This window comes from Thalassophryne amazonica, chromosome 11 (genome assembly GCF_902500255.1).
Source record: "Thalassophryne amazonica chromosome 11, fThaAma1.1, whole genome shotgun sequence".
Classification (NCBI taxonomy): domain Eukaryota; kingdom Metazoa; phylum Chordata; class Actinopteri; order Batrachoidiformes; family Batrachoididae; genus Thalassophryne; species Thalassophryne amazonica.
The window spans coordinates 45,729,191-45,750,657 of NC_047113.1; the positions used below are offsets into that span (position 1 = coordinate 45,729,191).

At 43.8% G+C, this 21,467-nt stretch overlaps 1 protein-coding gene across 5 annotated transcripts in view; it reads left to right on the forward strand.

The window, feature by feature from the left end:
• unc5a (unc-5 netrin receptor A) overlaps positions 1-21,467 on the forward strand; it is a 566,462-nt gene that overhangs the window by 463,536 nt on the left and 81,459 nt on the right. For 4 of the 5 annotated variants that reach the window (XM_034181446.1, XM_034181447.1, XM_034181449.1 and 1 more), the window contains one exon: positions 369-533. The exons of the other annotated variant lie outside the window; for it this stretch is intronic. In XM_034181446.1, the coding sequence (XP_034037337.1) occupies positions 369-533 (165 nt within the window). The remainder of the gene's footprint in view (positions 1-368; positions 534-21,467) is intronic. 5 annotated transcript variants of the gene reach the window in all.

A 21,467-nucleotide genomic window follows, 5' to 3' on the forward strand; every position in this document is an offset into this window, starting at 1 on the left:
GTTTTACACGCTTTGGTTTCCCCATGCATCTGCTGAATTTGAATGTGTGCAAGTGGATTTGCATGTCTTTATAATGTTTTCCCTACCAAGTTTCCATCTGAGAGCAAGTGGATTTGCACATAACAACACAGTATTTTTACCAGTTGTTCTCATCTCTCACCCAAACACACCACTGCCTGTACGCCGGAGTCACAGCTGAACTTCACCGTGAAGCGTTTGAACCACTTAACAGTTTTGTAAGCAGGAGTTATCACTTGCTGTATTGAGTTTCATCTTGTGATATATCATACAGTGTAAGCCATGTGTTGGAAGAGTCTCGTGCGTGTGTGTGTGCGCCACGCTCACCCGTGTTTTCTGTGTGCTTACAGTGGATGGCGGCTGGAGTGAGTGGAGTAAATGGTCAGCGTGCGGCGAGGACTGTTCAATGTGGAGGAGCAGGGAGTGCACACAGCCTTCTCCTGGCACAGGGGGCAAAGATTGCCAAGGTGTCGACCTCCAGTCACTTAACTGTACTAGTGAACAGTGCCCGCAGAGTGAGTGCACAACTATCACGACTCAAACCACTGATCACTTCCATTTCTGCAAAGAATCCCACAAAAAGTTAAGTTTTGCTGCAGAGCTAAATAACAACTTTTTAATGGGGGCACTTTTAGGAGATGCCAGGCTATACGGGTTGTTTGATAAAGGAATGTTTCTTATTTTTACACACATGCACAGGGGCGTTGTTTTCAGCCCTGTGCGCCCCCGTGGGTACGACTGTAATGACGTTGTGTCAGTCGAACAATAACTTCAGGTGAAGGATCACTTGCATGGTGAGGCAGTGTTGGTTATAACATTTTGGAAAAGTCACTAGGCCTGTTGATAATATTGTGATATTATTGTCAACATTATTTTCAGACCATTTTATGCCACTGATATAATGATATAGCATAATAATGCAAGTATGTCCATTTAAATGCTGGTTTTTCAAATCCACTGCATGTCTTTAATTGAAAATGAGTAACACTGTGAATGTGCAACATTTTCCGCTGTGTTTGGAATGACTCAAATGAGTGGTTACTGAGAGAGAGTAAGATGAGGTGTATCACTTGCATTGTGGGGAGCATCAGCTGAGACATTTTGGCCATGTGGCGCATCTTCCTATGCATGATCCAACACACAGGTGCCTGAGTGTTGAGGACCCCAGTAGCTGGAGAAGGCCAAGGGGATAGCCACGTTTTACCTGGCTGCAGCAGATAGATGGTTATTTTAGAGATGTGGGAATGGTCCAGTAGTCTGCCTGGGTGGTTGCCACTCAGGATCTGGGGCAGTTCCTAGGTGTTGTGGATGCGGCAATGTAAAGAGAGATATATGAGGGCAGCAAAATGATTTAACTAGTTTTATGTTACTGCTGTTTTCATTTCTGTGTATCTATTTTATTTTATTTCAGTGTAAATCACTTTGTGATTTTATCTTGAAAGGTGCTATACAAATCAGCTTTACTTACTTACTGAGTACATACTTGACTCATCCGTCCATTTACCTTTGTGTGAACAAAATAAAGAGTTTGGTTCCAATTTGCACCAAACCTGGTGGATTGTATGTGAATAAGTGGTTCATGTCTTTGTTGCCAGTAACACGCTGGTCATGCACCAGCCTTGCAACAAGAAAGGTGTGTGTGTGTGTGTGTGTGTGTGTGTGTGTGTGTGTGTGTGTGTGTGTGTGTGTGTGTGTGTGTGTGTGTGTGTGTGTGTGTGTGTGTGTGTGTGTGTGTGTGTGTGTGTGGCCTGACCTGCACACTTTGAGCTGCAGCTCTCACGTAAACAGTTCATGAAGAAAAAGTGCTACATCTCATTAGAAACCTGTCCTGACAGAAGAACAGTCTGCAAACCGTGGCAGGCTGTGTGACCGTTTACACGATCACTTCTAATTAACACCAGTGTGACACTCACAGCTCAGATAAGCTATGATCTTTTCATCTGTGTTGGTCCTTTGACACTCTTTGGCCTATAAATAGAGCTGAGACGCCTCTCCTCTGATTAAAAGACAAGCTGCCAACTGAAGAGTCAGAGGTCAACTCAGGTATAAAAGCGCGCTTGTGCATGTGTGCCATGACTCTTTACGTTGACAAATATATAGCCGCATATCCAACGTAGATTTCATTTGCCTTGTAAAACAGTAATGTGTCGCCGCTCCCCATGTGCCATTGATCGGGCTTGTGGAGCGCTGTCAGGATTTAAAACCACAAAGCTCAGAGAGACGAGCCGGCAGCTTTGAGGGAAGTAGCACCGCAGGATCCACGGCCGACCAGATGGACATGAAGGGAGAGCTATATCACTCCCTGCAGACTTCAAAGGAACAAAAATATTGCAGCTTCCCATCCACAAATGATGTATCACAGGGTGGCATCTCTCTTAGAGATACCCTAATAAATACGGTATTATTTAGCTGATCTGCATGGCAGACACTGAGCATTCATGACACTTCGGTCAACACGGTCCAGTGAATTCATAAAAGGAATTATGTATCTTGGCCTGATTGACATGATCAGATAGACTAATGTGTGGAGGGCAAGATAAGGTCATCTGCTGACATCTTGTATATTTCAGTGTTGCATTGTGCACATTAGTTACAAATGTGTGCATGTACACTGATGTGCAAAGTTTTAGGCAGATCTTAATCTTGATATTAATAGCAGTGCCATTTCCAGTTTTAATGTCCCAATACTTCCGAACAAGTCTGTTACAACAAAAATTGTGTGCGTGCGTGCGTGTGTGTGTGTGTGTGATCTTTACATTTCATTAGCCAACAAGAAGGCACTCACAATGCATAGGTTTGCCAAGGCCACGTATTGCTTTAAACTTTGTCTAGCTCCAAAATATGTTCTGTATCAAATTCAAAATAATATCCCTCATTTTTTATAGGGCATTCTCAAAGTTGCTCACCAAATTTCATCGACATCCTCTCACAACTTTTTGAGTTAAATGTTGCTATGAGCCAAAGATTCTTCCAGGTGTCAGCATGGGCAGCGCCAAGGGGGTGCTAGAGCTCCCCCTGGATTTGTCATAGCACCCCCCACGAAAATAATTCCTCATTTATTATTTTCATTTCATTTCATCCCATGTTTTTAAGGCCTTGTCCACACTGAAACTAAACTTCTGCTATAATCTTTTTTCTCTGTCATTTTCAAAAAGTGTTCCATTCAAGAAATGTTTCTGTTCTCACAGATCCTGTGAAACTCTGTGAAAATGCTGTAGTACATATGCCAGGCCTGTATGTGGTGCTGTAACACTTCTACAAAAAATGGAGAAGACGACGTGGGGCTAACAACAAAAACTAAAACTTTAGAAGCCAGCTCATGGATTCAATAAAGTCTTTTAATCTGACCTGTTGCAAGGATTCTTCATCACAGATGAAAACTGTTCTCCACATGACACCCTTGTTTTGGAAGATGACATCTGGAAATGCATTAATTCGTTATGACAGAAGTTACTTGTTAAGTGTTTTTTAAGGGTTTTTTTAAAGACTTTTCAGAGAAGTCCCTCAATGTCTGTCTGCTCTGGGTGAGTTTTTCAGCTGGAGGACACCAGCACTTTGTCTCAGCACCAACAAGAAGAAAAAAAATGATAATATGCTAAATTAGACTGTTAAATTACACTGTGAACAACATGTTACAGAGGTAGGGCGATGACATCATCCTTTCAGTTTTCCACAGTAAGACACTTATGGCATTTTCAGATTTATGAGATTAGATAAATATTGCACTCATAAAAAAATAAACATTCATCAACAGAACTGATTGTTTTAGAGAAAATTGGTGTAATGTGACATTCAATGACATCACGTTCAACAGTGTCATGATAATAATAATAAAATTCATTCATAATGAGAGACTAAAAAAAAAACTCTTAAGATAAAAACAGTCACCAGAATGTAATAAATCCAAAAATAATAAAATAGAATAAAAAGACTAAGATGCAACAGATTCAAATTACTGAGACCTGTGATAGGCCTGTCTAAACAGGTATGTCTTGAGGCTTTTTTAAAAGCTTCCACAGTTTGTGGAGCCCTCTGGTGGTAAGGGAGGGAGTTCTAAACATGAGGGGCAGCTAAACAGAAGGCCCTGTCTCCCATTGTGTGACGTTTGGTGCGAGGGGGATGGAGAAGATTAGTGATGTATGAACGGAGGGAACGGGAGAATGTGTGAGGAGTGAGGAGGTCTTTGAGGTATGTGGGGGCATTGCCATGGATGCATTGGTGGGTGATGAGAGGAATCTTAAAATGGATTCTGTAGGTGATGGGGAACCAGTGAAGGTTATGGAGTATAGGTGTAATGTGCTCCTGTTTACGTACTTTCATCAGAATTCTAGCTGCACTGTTTCAAATGTATTGAAGGCTTTGAAGGTTTTTTCCCAGAGATCCCAAAGTGCAGGGAGTTACAGTAGTCAAGCCTGGAGAAGACAAAGGCATGGACAAGTTTTTCCAGCATCAGTGATGATGTCGTACTGCAGTGAGTGTAGTTTCAAGTTGCTGAAATGGTTCAGTTTTTGCTGCCTAAATATCCATGAGTGGAATTGGACAGAAGTGAAGTCTGTGTCACCTACAGAACTACCTGAGGAACAGCAGAAGGCACAGACAAACCAGTGACCCGGTGTCACTCCTGGCAATTACCCCTCAGAGAACACAGTCCCTGGACAACAACCAAATCATTGATGCTTTTGCTCTTAACCACAACAGGCGCATTGTGCTATTATGGAGGCATCAATGGTAGGTGAAAGATTTTCTCTCTGCCTGCCTTTAGCATTTTTCTCCTGAGACTATAGGCTACGTGTGAAGGTCTGTGAATATTTGTACTGAACAGTAGCCTAGGTTTGTGTGTGTGAGTTTGGTCATTCTGTATGTCATTAGTGACTGTCGCAGATCAGAATGTGGCTACGTGTACGCAGGCCCGTGAATATGACAGAGGTGTAGTAGAGAGCCATCGCGACACATGAGCCAGTAGCATCCTCATAAAAATGCCAAGCTCCCCCACAGCACCTGCAGAAAAAAATCTCTGGAGCCGCCACTGGGTGTCAGTTCTAGAATACATTACGGATAACCTCCAAAATTGAACCCCTTATTTCCCAGAACACCAAAATTCATTGAAATCATGAGTTATCCTGCTAACAATCAAACGCCGGTAAAAACATTACCTCCTCCTTGGCGGAGATAATTAGAAAGCTACGGTCACATTAGCTACAAGTGACAGCAAACAAGAGATGCAAAGCGACAACTTGCCCATGCTGATCAAAAATGAATTGCATTTTGCAAAGGCATGAGACAACGGTCCCTCTACTGTCAGCTGGTGGGGCCAGAATAGACCTGAAGTCTGTTTCATGAAAATTAGCACTGAGTCAGTTCTGTCAGTGTTCTGTATACAGATCAGCTGCTGGCTACAGGCTCAGCCTCTGTGTTCTCAGCTAGTCAGAGTGAATAGGCAGCGTAACGTCAGCTGATTGCTCGCTCAAACAGAATAATCAAACATGGGAGAAAACTCTCTGAAACAGCCGCGTTTCTCACTCACTCATCTTTAACCGCTTACTGCAATTAAGAGTCACAGGGGGCTAGAGCCTATCCCAGCAGTTACAAGGCATGAGGCAGGGTACACCTTGGACAGGACGCCAGTCTATCACAGGGCCACATATAGACAAACAAACACATTCACACCCGCACGCACACCTACGGACAATTTAAAATATCCAGTCCACCTAACCTGCATGTCTTTGGATGTGGGAGGAAGCCGGAGCACCCGGCAAGAACCCACGCAAACGCAGGGATAACACGGGGAGAAAACTCCACACAGAGAGGCCACAGGCGGGAATTGAGCCCATGACCTCCACTAGACAGGCTGCTCCACAGCCTGTCTAGTGGATTTTTATTTTGTTTTAGCACTGTTGTCGTGCGTTGCCTGTGCTGCTCCACAGCCTGTCCAGTGGATTTTGATTTTGATTTTATTTTTTTTGGCACTGTTGTCGTGTGTTACCTGTGCTGCTCCACAGCCTGTCTAGTGGATTTTTATTTATTTTTTACCACTGTTGTCGTGTGTTACCTGTGCTGCTCCGCAGCCTGTCCAGTGGATTTTTATTTTATTATTTTATTTTATTTATTTATTTATTTTTTTTTTTTTTAGCACTGTTGTCGTGCGTTACCTGTGCTGCTCCACAGCCTGTCCAGTGGATTTTTATTTTATTTTTTAGCACTGTTGTCGTGCGTTACCTGTGCTGCTCCACAGCCTGTCCAGTGGATTTTTATTTTATTTTTTACCACTGTTGTCGTGCGTTACCTGTGCTGCTCCACAGCCTGTCCAGTGGATTTTGATTTTGATTTTATTTTTTTGGGCGCTGTTGTCGTGCGTTACCTGTGCTGCTCCACAGCCTGTCCAGTGGATTTTTATTTAGCGCTGTTGTCGTGCGTTACCTGTGCTGCTCCACAGCCTGTCTAGTGGATTTTTATTTTGTTTTAGCACTGTTGTCGTGCGTTGCCTGTGCTGCTCCACAGCCTGTCCAGTGGATTTTTATTTTTATTTTATTTTATTTTTTAGCACTGTTGTTGTGCGTTACCTGTGCTGCTCCACAGCCTGTCCAGTGGATTTTTATTTTGTTTTAGCACTGTTGTTGTGCATTACCTGTGCTGCTCCACAGCCTGTCTAGTGGATTTCTATTTTGTTTTAGCACTGTTGTTGTGCGTTACCTGTGCTGCTCCACAGCCTGTCTAGTGGATTTTTATTTTGTTTTAGCACTGTTGTCGTGCGTTGCCTGTGCTGCTCCACAGCCTGTCCAGTGGATTTTTATTTTTATTTTATTTTATTTTTTAGCACTGTTGTTGTGCGTTACCTGTGCTGCTCCACAGCCTGTCCAGTGGATTTTTATTTTATTTTATTTTATTTTTTAGCACTGTTGTTGTGCGTTACCTGTGCTGCTCCACAGCCTGTCTAGTGGATTTTTATTTTATTTTAGCACTGTTGTCGTGCGTTACCTGTGCTGCTCCACAGCCTGTCTAGTGGATTTTTATTTTGTTTTAGCACTGTTGTCGTGCGTTGCCTGTGCTGCTCCACAGCCTGTCCAGTGGATTTTTATTTTTATTTTATTTTATTTTTAGCACTGTTGTTGTGCGTTACCTGTGCTGCTCCACAGCCTGTCTAGTGGATTTTTATTTTATTTTAGCACTGTTGTCGTGCGTTACCTGTGCTGCTCCACAGCCTGTCTAGTGTCGGATTCCCTGTTTGGGAATCCGCTAGCTTAGCGTAGCTACTAGCTCTTAGCCGTTTTAGCATGGCGGCTTCTCCTGTCTCTCCCGTACTTTTCTGCTCTGGGTGTGAAATGTTTAGTTATTCCTCGGCCTCTTTTAGCAGTAACGGTACATGTAATAAGTGCAGCTTATTCGTAGCTTTGGAGGCCAGGCTGGGCGAATTGGAGGCTCGGCTCCGCACCGTGGAAAATTCTACAGCTAGCCAGGCCCCTGTAGTCGGTGCGGACCAAGGTAGCTTAGCCGCCGTTAGTTCCCCCCTGGCAGACCCCGTGCAGTCGGGAAGGCAGGCTGACTGGGTGACTGTGAGGAGGAAGCGTAGCCCTAAACAGAAGCCCCGTGTACACCGTCAACCCGTTCACATCTCTAACCGTTTTTCCCCACTCGACGATACACTCGCCGAGGATCAAACTCTGGTTATTGGCGACTCTGTTTTGAGAAATGTGAAGTTAGCGACACCAGCAACCATTGTCAATTGTCTTCCGGGGGCCAGAGCAGGCGACATCGAAGGACATTTGAAATTGCTGGCTAAGGCTAAGCGTAAATTTGGTAAGATTGTAATTCACGTCGGCAGTAATGACACTCGGTTATGCCAATCGGAGGTCACTAAAATTAACATTGAATCGGTGTGTAACTTTGCAAAAACAATGTCGGACTCTGTTGTTTTCTCTGGGCCCCTCCCCAATCAGACCGGGAGTGACATGTTTAGCCGCATGTTCTCCTTGAATTGCTGGCTGTCTGAGTGGTGTCCAAAAAATGAGGTGGGCTTCATTGATAATTGGCAAAGCTTCTGGGGAAAACCTGGTCTTGTTAGGAGAGACGGCATCCATCCCACTTTAGAGGGAGCAGCTCTCATTTCTAGAAATCTGGCCAATTTTTTGGGATCCTCCAAACTGTGACTGTCTAGCGTTGGGACCAGGAGGCAGAGCTGTGGTCTTATACACCTCTCTGCAGCTTCTCTCCCCCTGCCATCCCCCTATTACCCCATCCCCGTAGAGACGGTGCCTGCTCCCAGACCACCAATAACTAGCAAAAATCTATTTAAGCATAAAAATTCAAAAAGAAAAAATAATATAGCACCTTCAATTGCACCACAGACTAAAACAGTTAAATGTGGTCTATTAAACATTAGGTCTCTTTCTTCTAAGTCCCTGTTGGTAAATTATATAATAATTGATCAACGTATTGATTTATTCTGCCTAACAGAAACTTGGTTACAGCAGGATGAATATGTTAGTTTAAATGAGTCAACACCCCCGAGTCACACTAACTGTCAGAATGCTCGTAGCACGGGCCGGGGCGGAGGATTAGCAGCAATCTTCCATTCCAGCTTATTAATTAATCAAAAACCTAGACAGAGCTTTAATTCATTTGAAAGCTTGTCTCTTAGTCTTGTCCATCCAAATTGGAAGTCCCAAAAACCAGTTTTATTTGTTATTATCTATCGTCCACCTGGTCGTTACTGTGAGTTTCTCTGTGAATTTTCAGACCTTTTGTCTGACTTAGTGCTTAGCTCAGATAAGATAATTATAGTGGGCGATTTTAACATCCACATAGATGCTGAGAATGACAGCCTCAACACTGCATTTAATCTATTATTAGACTCTATCGGCTTTGCTCAAAAAGTAAATGAGTCCACCCACCACTTTAATCATATTTTAGATCTTGTTCTGACTTATGGTATGGAAATAGAAGACTTAACAGTATTCCCTGAAAACTCCCTTTTGTCTGATCATTTTTAATAACATTTACATTTACCCTGATGGACTACCCTGCAGTGGGGAATAAGTTTCATTACACTAGAAGTCTTTCAGAAAGCGCTGTAACTAGGTTTAAGGATATGATTCCTTCTTTATGTTCTCTAATGTCATATACCAACACAGAGCAGAGTAGCTACCTAAACTCTGTAAGGGAGTTAGAGTATCTTGTCAATAGTTTTACATCCTCATTGAAGACAACTTTGGATGCTGTAGCTCCTCTGAAAAAGAGAGCTTTAAATCAGAAGTGTCTGACTCCGTGGTATAACTCACAAACTCGTAGCTTAAAGCAGATAACCCGTAAGTTGGAGAGGAAATGGCGTCTCACTAATTTAGAAGATCTTCACTTAGCCTGGAAAAAGAGTTTGTTGCTCTATAAGAAAGCCCTTCGTGAAGCTAGGACATCTTTCTACTCATCACTAATTGAAGAAAATAAGAACAACCCCAGGTTTCTTTTCAGCACTGTAGCCAGGCTGACAAAGAGTCAGAGCTCTATTGAGCTGTGTATTCCATTAACTTTAACTAGTAATGACTTCATGACTTTCTTTGCTAACAAAATTTTGACTATTAGAGAAAAAATTACTCATAACCATCCCAAAGATGTATCGTTATCTTTGGCTGCTTTCAGTGATGCCGGTATTTGGTTAGACTCTTTCTCTCCGATTGTTCTGTCTGAGTTATTTTCATTAGTTACTTCATCCAAACCATCAACATGCTTATTAGACCCCATTCCTGCCAGGCTGCTCAAGGAAGTCCTACCATTATTTAATGCTTCAATCTTAAATATGATCAATCTATCTTTGTTAGTTGGTTATGTACCACAGGCCTTTAAGGTGGCAGTAATTAAACCATTACTTAAAAAGCCATCACTTGACCCAGCTATCTTAGCTAATTATAGGCCAATCTCCAACCTTCCTTTTCTCTCAAAGATTCTTGAGAGGGTAGTTGTAAAACAGCTAACTGATCACCTGCAGAGGAATGGTCTATTTGAAGAGTTTCAGTCAGGTTTTAGAATTCATCATAGTACAGAAACAGCATTAGTGAAGGTTACAAATGATCTTCTTATGGCTTCGGACAGTGGACTTATCTCTGTGCTTGTTCTGTTGGACCTCAGTGCTGCTTTTGATACTGTTGACCATAAAATTTTATTACAGAGATTAGAGCATGTCATAGGTATTAAAGGCATTGCGCTGCGGTGGTTTGAATCATATTTGTCTAATAGATTACAGTTTGTTCATGTAAATGGGGAATCTTCTTCACAGACTAAAGTTAATTATGGAGTTCCACAAGGTTCTGTGCTAGGACCAATTTTATTCACTTTATACATGCTTCCCTTGGGCAGTATTATTAGACGGTATTGCTTAAATTTTCATTGTTACGCAGATGATACCCAGCTTTATCTATCCATGAAGCCAGAGGATACGCACCAATTAGCTAAACTGCAGGATTGTCTTACAGACATAAAGACATGGATGACCTCTAATTTCCTGCTTTTAAACTCAGATAAACTGAAGTTATTGTACTTGGCCCCACAAATCTTAGAAGCATGGTGTCTAACCAGATCGTTACTCTGGATGGCATTTCCCTGATCTCTAGTAATACTGTGAGAAATCTTGGAGTTATTTTTGATCAGGATATGTCATTCAAAGCGCATATTAAACAAATATGTAGGACTGCCTTTTTGCATTTACGCAATATCTCTAAAATCAGAAAGGTCTTGTCTCAGAGTGATGCTGAAAAACTAATTCATGCATTTGTTTCCTCTAGGCTGGACTATTGTAATTCATTATTATCAGGTTGTCCTAAAAGTTCCCTAAAAAGCCTTCAGTTGGTTCAGAATGCTGCAGCTAGAGTACTGACGGGGACTAGCAGGAGAGAGCATATCTCACCCGTGTTGGCCTCCCTTCATTGGCTTCCTGTTAATGCTAGAATAGAATTTAAAATTCTTCTTCTTACTTATAAGGTTTTGAATAATCAGGTCCCATCTTATCTTAGGGACCTCGTAGTACCATATTACCCCATTAGAGCGCTTCGCTCTCAGACTGCGGGCTTACTTGTAGTTCCTAGGGTTTGTAAGAGTAGAATGGGAGGCAGAGCCTTCAGCTTTCAGGCTCCTCTCCTGTGGAACCAGCTCCCAATTCAGATCAGGGAGACAGATACCCTCTCTACTTTTAAGATTAGGCTTAAAACTTTCCTTTTCGCTAAGGCTTATAGTTAGGGCTGGATCGGGTGACCCTGGACCATCCCTTGGTTATGTTGCTTTAGACGTAGACTGTGTTTCATAATTATTGTATGGCCTTGCCTTGCAATGTGGAGCACCTTGGGGCAACTGTTTGTTGTGATTTGGCGCTATACAAGAAAAAAGTTGATTGATTGATTGACCTTCTTGCTGTGAGGCAACAGTGCTAACCACTAAGCCACCGTGCTGCCAGCTATGTTTCTTTGTAAATCTAATATGTTTTTCATGTTTTGTAAAAGTTATGAGAAATAAACACTTCTAAAGTTGAGACAGGAACTCTATAAAATGTTATGAATAACTGGATAAATTCATCCTTAGCCTCCAGTTTATTAATGTGAAAACTCAAAATCCATTAATGTCATATTGTAGCTCACCAAATGAAAAGGGAAAAAAAGAGAATAAACTCATTTGACAGTTAGGTCTATGCAAGAGATCAGTTCAAAAAGTGACCTTTGCTTATGTAATATAACGTAAACCTGTTGGCCACCTGCTGGACACATCTGGGAGTTTTGCAGGGAATCATCTTATCATCAAATGCATGAAGGAAATTAGGAGCAGGTGTGGCTAAAATCACAAGTAGCTTGAAATGAGCTTGTCAATTTCTTACAAACCCCAGGTCTGGTGGGCATTCTGACCACTCCTGATTGTATAACAGCAGCACACACACGAATACACAACAAAAATAGGTTTCTTTATTGGTGGACATGACTGTACCTGGAAACACAAAGCTGTCGAGCAACTCTCTTAAATGATTGCGGCAAATCCATTAAATACATCCCACCAAAATGAAATGATGCAAACTGGACACACATCTTGTAGTTTTCAAAAGTGTCTGTCAGATTAAATGCGTCTAAACATTTTGTGTAGTACTCCGGTATATATGTGTGTTTGTCATCCAATAGCTGAGTTTGGCTGGTGCAGTGAACCAGGAAGCTCAGTCGGGCAATCATCAAAGGTCAGCAGCTCCTCCCGAGAGAGGCATGATGTGTGCACAGAGATGCCAGCCATTGTTAAACACACACACAGACGCGCACACATCCAGTGACAGCCGCTCTGTATTTACACTGACTGTGCAGAGCAGCGTGCTGGCCTCTGAAGAAAGCCTGTCCCAATCTGTTCCCAGCAGATGTGTTTCCATAGACAATTGCTGTGTGAAGTATTATAATAAGCAAAATAGCAAGATGGTTTTGGCTTGTCAGCAACTCCCATACTTCAACCGTGTCTGCAGGCTATTAGCTGAGATGGAAAACTTCCCTCTGAAACAAAACGCATCCTTCTCTTCCAGTGTAATCTAACAATACAATTGCAGAGTGAGCCAGAGTTACTCTGCAACAAAAGTTGTCCTCCATCAGAGGACTTACAAACATCTCTAATCTGCATCATTAAGAAAGAAGTGGCATGTGTTACATCAAGTTATTGTTTTGGGATATTTGCATATTTTAGTGATTGTGTAGCAAATATGTTTTGTTTTTAAGTCCAAACTGACAAGATTGGACCCAAACGGGATCATTTTCATAAAGCAAACAAGTGAAGCTATGCAAAATCTCTACAGGGAAATAATAAATGGATAGGCACGGTGCCAGAGCCGAAATAGCTGACAGGTGTTGGAGGGCACAAACGAGATGAGGAGAACAATAATAATGCTCATATGCTGCGCTACTGAAAATTGGGACATAACATAAAAACTGTTATTTGACCTAATGTGCTTAATGAAGGTAATGGACCTAAATTGTTGCAGCATTCAAATTTATGTCTTCAAAAAATTAGCTCAGATATATCAATATAATTGTTTTTGCACTGCTTTATGGTCACATCTAACAATTATGTTCAACACTGAGCCATCTGTTAACTACTTTTTAGGGCTGTCATGATCCACTGGTTTTCTATCGATTAATCTGTTTTGCCGATTAGTAGATTAATCTAAATTTTAAATTTTCCTCCAAACAGTTGTTTTAATAGCATTGGCTGTCACCATTATCAAGCTCCTTTACAAAATATTTTGGAAACTTTGGAAGCGGGGGGTGTCTTCCTGCAGCACCTCTGCAGAAAAGTGCATAGAGAGGAAACTAAATGATCTTGACACGTTCCCAGTCCGATGAAAATTTGAGTGGCGGGTGTTTCACCTGCCGTTTCCTCTTTGCCAGGGGCACAGCGGTGCCACTCGCTCGGAGAGTGGTGGCAATGACGACTCCACATCGCTGGAGGCCGAAGGAGCAGGAGATGTGGGCTTGTTCGGAATTGTTTTTTTGGATAAAAATAAAACGCAGCCAAGGGAGAAATTAAAAAAGTGGCCCAGAAGAATAAAACGCGGCCAAGAATAAAAACTAAACAAAACAAAACTGTGGTACACAAAAAAGCTGCCCAAAAAAATCAAAAACGACCAGAAATGAAACGACGACAGTCAGCTTCGCAACGGTGAACAGTCCTCAAATAATGAGTCCAATAAAAGTGAAGCAATGATCTTGCAGTATTTATAGCTCCAGAAGAACAATGGAGCCCGGCAGGAGGTGTGAAATGGCGTCCAGTACCGTTTTGCAGCGTGGGCGGGCTTACAATAGCGGACAGTAGCACGACACTGCGTGTACTCGCGTGAAGGCTCCATGCTGTGCTGTACGCTGAAGAAAATTAAACAGGTTTAATTTATTCCGTCCTACGCGCGTAGCCCTCAACATACTGCTGCATATTGAGAAAAAACTCCTCGTGAAGTGGGCGGAGAGCTGCTCATTACAGCATAGACGATACGCTGTAATGAGCAGCTCTATGAATACGCCACTGTGACAGGCCCTTTCGAATATAATGAAAAAAACACGATTATAAAAATTTATTCAAAATTATTAAATACGAGGTCTGTCCAAAAAGTAACTGACCTTTTTATTTTTTCAAAAACTATATGGATTTGAATCACATGTGATTGCATCAGCCAAGCTTGAACCTTCGTGCGCATGCTTGAGTTTTTTCACGCCTGTCGGTTGCGTCATTCGCCTGTGGGCAGGCTTTGAGTGAGCACTGGTCCACCCCCCTCGTCAGATTTTTATTGTCAGGGAAATGGCTGAGAGACTGCTGCTTTGCTCCATGAAATTTTTTTCAGAAACTCTTAGAGACAGCCAGTTGGAAACCATTCGAAAGATTCAGATGGATTTCGGTGAAGATTCTGTCGGCGTCACACGGATTAAGGAGTGTTAAAACCTTTTTAAAGACGGCCCACAGCGGCGGAGGGCGCGCGGTGCACCGAGCGGCCATCGACAGGCTGGAACGACCAGATAATTTCTAAACTGAACGCTGTGTTGATCCGGGACATTCTGTGACTACCACAGAAATGGCAAGAGAGCTGGACATAGCACTTTTGTGGCACATTCCACTGTTACAGGAGATTTTGTAATGAAAGACGTGCAGAGGATTTCGCGCATCGGCACGCAGCCGCTCATGGCGCGCAACAAAAAAAACACCTCCGTGTTGGAAACCATTCAGAAGATTCAGACGGCTTTCGATGGCTTTTCAGTCGAGTGAGTATCTGAGAAATTGTGTAACAGCTGGACATGCCACAACATGTCCTGTGAGACTTCCAACACGGAGGTGTTTTTTTTGTTGCGCGCAATGAGCGGCTCCGTGCCGACGCGCGAAATCCTCCGCACGTCTTTCATTACAAAATCTCCTGTAACAGTGGAATGTGCCGCAAAAGTGCTATTTCCAGCTCTCTTGCCATTTCTGTGGTGGTCACACGATGTCCCGGATCAACACAGCGTTCATTTTAGAAATTATCTGATCGTTCCAGCCTGTCGATGGCCGCTCGGTGCGCCGCGCGCCCTCCGCCGCTGTGGGCCGTCTTTAAAAAGGTTTTAACAGTCCTAAATCGTGTGACGCCAACAGAATTTTCACCGAAATCCACCTGAATCTTTTGAATGGTTTCCAACTGGCTGTCTCTAACAGTTTCTGAAAAAAATTTCATGGAGCAAAGCGGCAGTCTCTCAGACATTTCCCTAACAATAAAATTCCGACGAGGGGGGTGGACCAGTGCTCACTGAAAGCCTGCCCACAGGCGAATGACACAACCGACACGCATGCGCACGAAGGTTCAAGCTTGGCTGATGCAATCACACATGATTCAAATCCATATAGTTTTTGAAAAAAATTAAAAGGTCCATTACTTTTTGGACAGACCTCGTATATGCTGATGCATATACAAACTATAATCCAGCAAACCAGCTATGTAATGTGTGAGTGTCTTATATAGTGATATAAGTCCTTTAGAAACTATTATAAATGCAGCTGTCATCATTTCTGTTCAAACGTGAAAACAGTTGTTTATATACACAAATTATAGAAATAATTCATGTAAAATAAATATATAAGCTTCAACAAGTAATGTTTATCATCCACTTGATACTGGGCTTAATAAATCACCTTCTAGACCAGGGGTGGGCATCGAGGGCCGAGACACTGCAAGTTTTCCTTGCAACCAATCACCTCAGCAGGTGGGTTGCTGATGAGCTTCTCTCCTAAACATAAACACCTGATTGTCATTGAAATCACCTGCTGAGACACCTGAACATTAATGAAATCACCTGCTTGACCACCCCTGTTCTAGACTGAGTCACTGTGCCCCGATTCACTGTGCCCCGGGTGCATGTGACACACATAAGTCATGTTATCAAATATCTGATTGTCTGGAGAAGACATAACACATACATCAGTTGGACAGGGTAGTCTTCTAACTAATAACAATTTTTTTTTGGGCCACATGTCCTCTGTTGTGAGAAATAAATACAAAGACACTGACATCCACGAAATTTACTTTTGATAGGAAAAAAGTGACTTCACTTGGCACTTAGATTTACCCTTAATGTATCCAAAAACAAAACACTAATTTATAAGGGGGATGTCTTTATGCATAAAAATATGTATATGTAGTTTTGCAGATATAGCTACTGATTAACTGTGCCCCAGTTTCCCCTACCACCTCTCAACCCTTTGAGTTACTGGCTAAGCTGAGCTGAAATGATGGATAGCTAAAAGTGCTACCAGGAGCTCGCAGTGACACCAGATCCACCAGATCCGCAGGCTGACGAAGGGACGTTGTTTTTCAGTGGAGCTCCACACAGCGGAAAAATAATTCTACATGGCTCTGTATGTGAACACAGCAGGAGTGAAATCAGAGACACCACTGTCACAAAACAACCCAGATTGACTGTGTGTACTGGTGCACGCCATGAAGTGGACACAGGTGGATTGACCTTCAGGCAGCACCTTAGGTTATGCCACTTTTATGGCTTAAAAATAGCTGTGAAGCTGTATGCGTTTTTCAGACGCTGTATTGGCTAATTTTACTTTGACCAGCTATATCAGGATTTGCACAAGTTAAAGAGTTGGAAATAATGAGTCATACTGTGGTATATATTTTTTAAGATAGTGTTGATTGGAGTGCGATATGCTCTTTAAGTTAAATCAAACAGAAAAAAAAAAAGTCCATTAATTGTCTCACTACTTTAGCACAAGGTTGTTTTTGAGTTTTGGAGCTGAGTTGGCTCTTGAGCACTTGATGTCTTGTCATGGGTTTATTTGTCAGAGTGAAGTCACTGGCTGTGGGGAAAAATGGCTGCGCATTTATTTCGGGCAGTATTTCACAGGGACTTGCTGAGAGATGGGACAACTGTATTGTGGAGATAGTAATGGTCACGTTCACTTTGAGAGTTTTAGTAGCCATATTTTCCCTGACCTTAAGAATTCTGGTGTTATTCATCTTCAGGCGAGTCACTGGGATTGGCCATGGGATGAAATATGTTCTTGGAGCTCTTGATAAATGCCCAGGGAAGAGACGCAGGAGGCTGCAAAGCTTTTATTTATCAATGCAGAACAGACAAAAAAAGGAGCAGGTAAGGAGAGGTGTGAAGTGTCTGCTGTGTGGACATGGACTGCCAATGCTGCAAAACTCCAAACTTCAAGTTCATCATGACAGAGGAGATGAATTACAACTCCATGCTAGCCCATCTAGAGTCTGATACTGATCCCTGCTCAGCCAGCCCTGGAGCTAGTCTGTAAAGCTGAACTGAAGCAGAGGGAGAGGGAACAAACAGAGATTGGCCTGCGGTCAACTCTGAAAATAGCTCATCACATCCACAGATTATCCGCAGGCGTGTGTCAATCATGAAGAGAGGTCACAGACAAAGAGAATCAAAAGTTATTCAACAGCAATTATGTCAAGTGGACATGAATGATGGAGTAGCGGATGACTGTGTCTGGAAAGAGGAAAGATTGAGCATTAGAGGGGGACTAAAGCAAAGCCTAACCAATTATAAAACTTGATTATCTATGTCAATTGCAGTGTGATGGATGTCTCCTCAATTATTGGCCAGCATCATGAAAATCAATGAGTGGGCCAGAAGGATCTCAGAGCGGTGCCGGTTAGGGATGTAGTGAGCATCAGGATCGTTTGGCTGTGACACCTGGTGGGTCAGATAAAACTTCACTCAGTGATGCCCCGATAAGCCACCAGAGAATACAGAGAGGATGAAACAGAGGGAGGAGGAACTCTGATTGACAGACTTTATTGTCTGGGTGCAATAGTGCAATATGGAGGGGGAAACAGTAGAGATAGTGGATCTTTGCATCCTGGGTGAGATGGGTGCCTTTGGCTTGCCCTTAGAAAGTAAACACCAACTGGCCAATTTAAACCTGTGTTGATCCAATTAGCAGAGTCCTGTCTGGATGTCTCCTTGCTGAGCAGCGCTTTTCTTTCTCGAGCCAGAATGCACATCTCTCAGCAGACTAAAAGGCAAGCTATCACAACCTTGACTGGCCTCTGAATCACCAAGACAGTTGGATTTGGGAAGCTCAATGAGAGGTTCAGCTGTTGTCTCTCCTCTTTGTTTGGAGTTTATTGTGAGAGGTGGAAGGTTTAGTCAGGGTGCTTGCAGTTAAGTACCTCTCTGTTCCTCTGAGGTACCAAGGAGATGACTGAAGAGTTACCACTGGCTATTTCAGGTCTTCCATTATGTACAGTACATTTCCTACAATTTATTTTTTTATTATTGTCAGTTCTGATGTATTTTGCATACCTGCAACATATTTGACACAACAAGCCACTCTGTGTTTTCCCTTCATGTTACATATGCATTGTAATGACAAAGTAATACAACTGACACACTGCTGACATGTGGCCAAGCTAACAGTTAAAGTTTATCTAAAATCTATGTCCCCGTGCAAATGTAGCCTGTTTTTCTTTTTTCCTTTTTCTAGTGGAAAAGCACTGAGACATATGCTTCATCCCTGCAGTTTCAGCATTTTCAGTTGGAATAAAAGCCTGCATGTAGTATTTGTGTCTGTGACAACAATAAACAGCTAACAACTAGCTTATAATGTACAGTGATTAAAAAGTACTCACCCTCCACAAGAACCAAGTATCTGTCCAATTTTTTATGGCAGCTGCGTTTTTTGTCTCTATTTTGATCGATTTTGAGTCAGCAAAAACGTTTGTACACTTTCCTTTAAAGGTGCTGCAGTACCATCACAGCGTCTTTCTGAAAAGTTGAGGGATGCTGCCACCCAGAATAAAAAGCTACATGGACGCAGGCTAAGGCTGCTTAAATAATGCATTAATTTAGATGAATTAATTATAGAAAAAACACAGATTAATCACACACCAATAAGGCCTTTTTTATCCCATCCACGGTAACTTTGTATACATGATGAATAGGTTTACAGTAAAAATGTCTGGATGGAACTATTGAACGCTGTTCTGTGCAGCATCTGCACTGACAAATTTGCTTGCCACCATAGTTTGTGAAGCCTTAAATATCATCTCAGGTCAAAGCAACAGCCAGCTAAGAGGTAGCACAGCAGCTGATGCAACCAGCCTCATTAAATCAGACGTAGACTCACCTTTGATTGCACCAGGCACACCTTTATAAGTCATGCTCACAGTGCGTCACGGTTTAATCTGTCATGCATGGGGCTTCATATCCCTCCGGCACCACTTTAGAGCAGAGTATTTGGTGGGGGGTTTTTGTTGTTGTTGTTGTTGTTTTTTATTTGTTTGTTGTTGTTGGGTTTTTTTTTTTTTTTTTTTGACATTTATCTGTGAATTTTGTGCTTCTAAAATCTATCAGATCGATGTAACTGCATGGTTCTTTTTTGTATTTCTTAATAATGTCTAATTTTGTTATTGTTGTTCCCGGTGCCAGACACAGAATTGTGGTGGGGCCTTGCATTGCTCTGAGGGGAGCCTTTTTTTTATTTTTATTTCGGCCATAAGTGTAACATAGAGCCCTGTGTGGGACTATTTTCTCACCCCGCTCCCAGTGAATTTTGGATCATTACCGCCCACAACTGCAATGTGTTGGGAAAGTGTAGTGACACGGACCCACAACAGGGGGCGCAAATGAACGGTCAATAGATGAGCCAAAAAGTAACAATTTAATGTTGTGAATGTGCACAACGAACATACAGACAATCGCAGAATATCATAACAGTCAATACACAGAGGTGACGTGTGGGCAGGCTCGAGGATAGAAGACGTCTGTCCTGAGAAGAGCCGGAACCACACGATTTCCGCCGCCCCAGAACCTGGTGAATACTGGAGCCGCCAAGTCCCGAATTCCCAGGTGATCACTGTCCCTGACTGTCGGATCTGGTACTGCTGGCGAAGAACAAAGACAGTCAAGTGTGGGTGTGTGTACACCCAGTAACAACAACGGTGGGAATGCCACCTCCACCTCTCATTCAATATGTTGCAGCGGTCTCAGCTGAAAAGGAGCGCCGTCTTGCACAGCCTCCTCACAAACGACCGGTTCTCCTGCAAATTCTCACAATAACAGAGTTACAAATCTCACAAAAAGGCTGAGAGTATTACCTCCTATGAAGTATGATATCTCGGCAACGAGGTGGAGATGATGTCTGGTCTTTATGGAGTGAGATGATGTTGAGTAGATGGGTGACAGCTGTCAAGAGGTAATGAGCGACAGCTGTCACCCCCGGCTGTGTCCATGGCGGCAGCGCCCTCTTGTGCCTGAAGCCCGCACTTCAGGCAGGGCGCCCTCTGGTGGTGGGCCAGCAGTACCTCCTCTTCTGGCGGCCCACACAACAGGACCCCCCCTCAACGGGCGCCTCCTGGCGCCCGACCAGGTTTGTCGGGGTGTCGGCGGTAGAAGTCGGCCAGGAGGGCCGGATCCAGGATGAAGCTCCTCTTCACCCAGGAGCGTTCTTCGGGTCCATACCCCTCCCAGTCCACCAAGTACTGGAACCCCCGACCCATCCGACGGACGTCCAGGAGCCGGCGCACCGTCCAAGCCGGTTCCCCGTCGATGATCCGAGCAGGAGGCGGCGCCGGTCCGGGAGCACAGAGGGGTGAGGTGTGGTGAGGTTTGATGCGGGACACGTGGAAAACCGGATGGATCCGCAGTGAAGCCGGGAGTTGGAGCTTCACTGCGGCAGGACTGAGGACTTTGAGGATCCTGAAGGGGCCAATGTACCTGTCCTGAAGTTTTGGGGAGTCCACCTGGAGGGGGATGTCCTTCGTGGAAAGCCACACCTCCTGCCCGGGCTGGTAAGCAGGGGCCGGGGATCGCCGGCGGTCTGCATGGGTCTTCGCCCTCGTCCGGGCCTTCAACAAGGCAGAACGGGCGGAGCGCCACACTGTTGGGAGCTTTGGGAGGGCCACGAAGAGAATCGGTCCACTATCGTGAAGATGGTGGTGTTGCCCTGGGACGGCGGGAGGCCCGTGACGAAATCCAGGCCGATGTGGGACCAGGGGCGATGAGGCAGCGGCTGGAGGAGTCCTTGGGCCTTCTTATGTACTGCCTTGCCCCTGGCACAGGTGGTGCAGGCCTGGATATATTCCCGGACGTCGGCCTCCATAGACGCCCACCAGAAGCGCTGCCGGACAACTGCCACGGTCCTTCGCACCCCTGGATGACAGGAGAGCTTGGAACCGTGACAGAAGTCCAAGACTGCAGCTCTGGCCTACTGACGGTTCTTCGGACCGGTTCCGGGCTCCGTGCCAGGGCCAGGGCCTCCCGGACGGTCTTCTCCACGTCCCAGGTGAGGGTGGCCACGATAGTGGACTCCGGAATGATGGGCTCCGGTGGATCCGACAGCTCTGTTTTGACTTCGTCTTCGTGTACCCGGGACAAGGCATCCGATCTCTGGTTCTTGGTCCCGGGGCGATAGGTGATCCGGAAGTCGAAACGCCCGAAGAACAGTGACCAGCGGGCTTG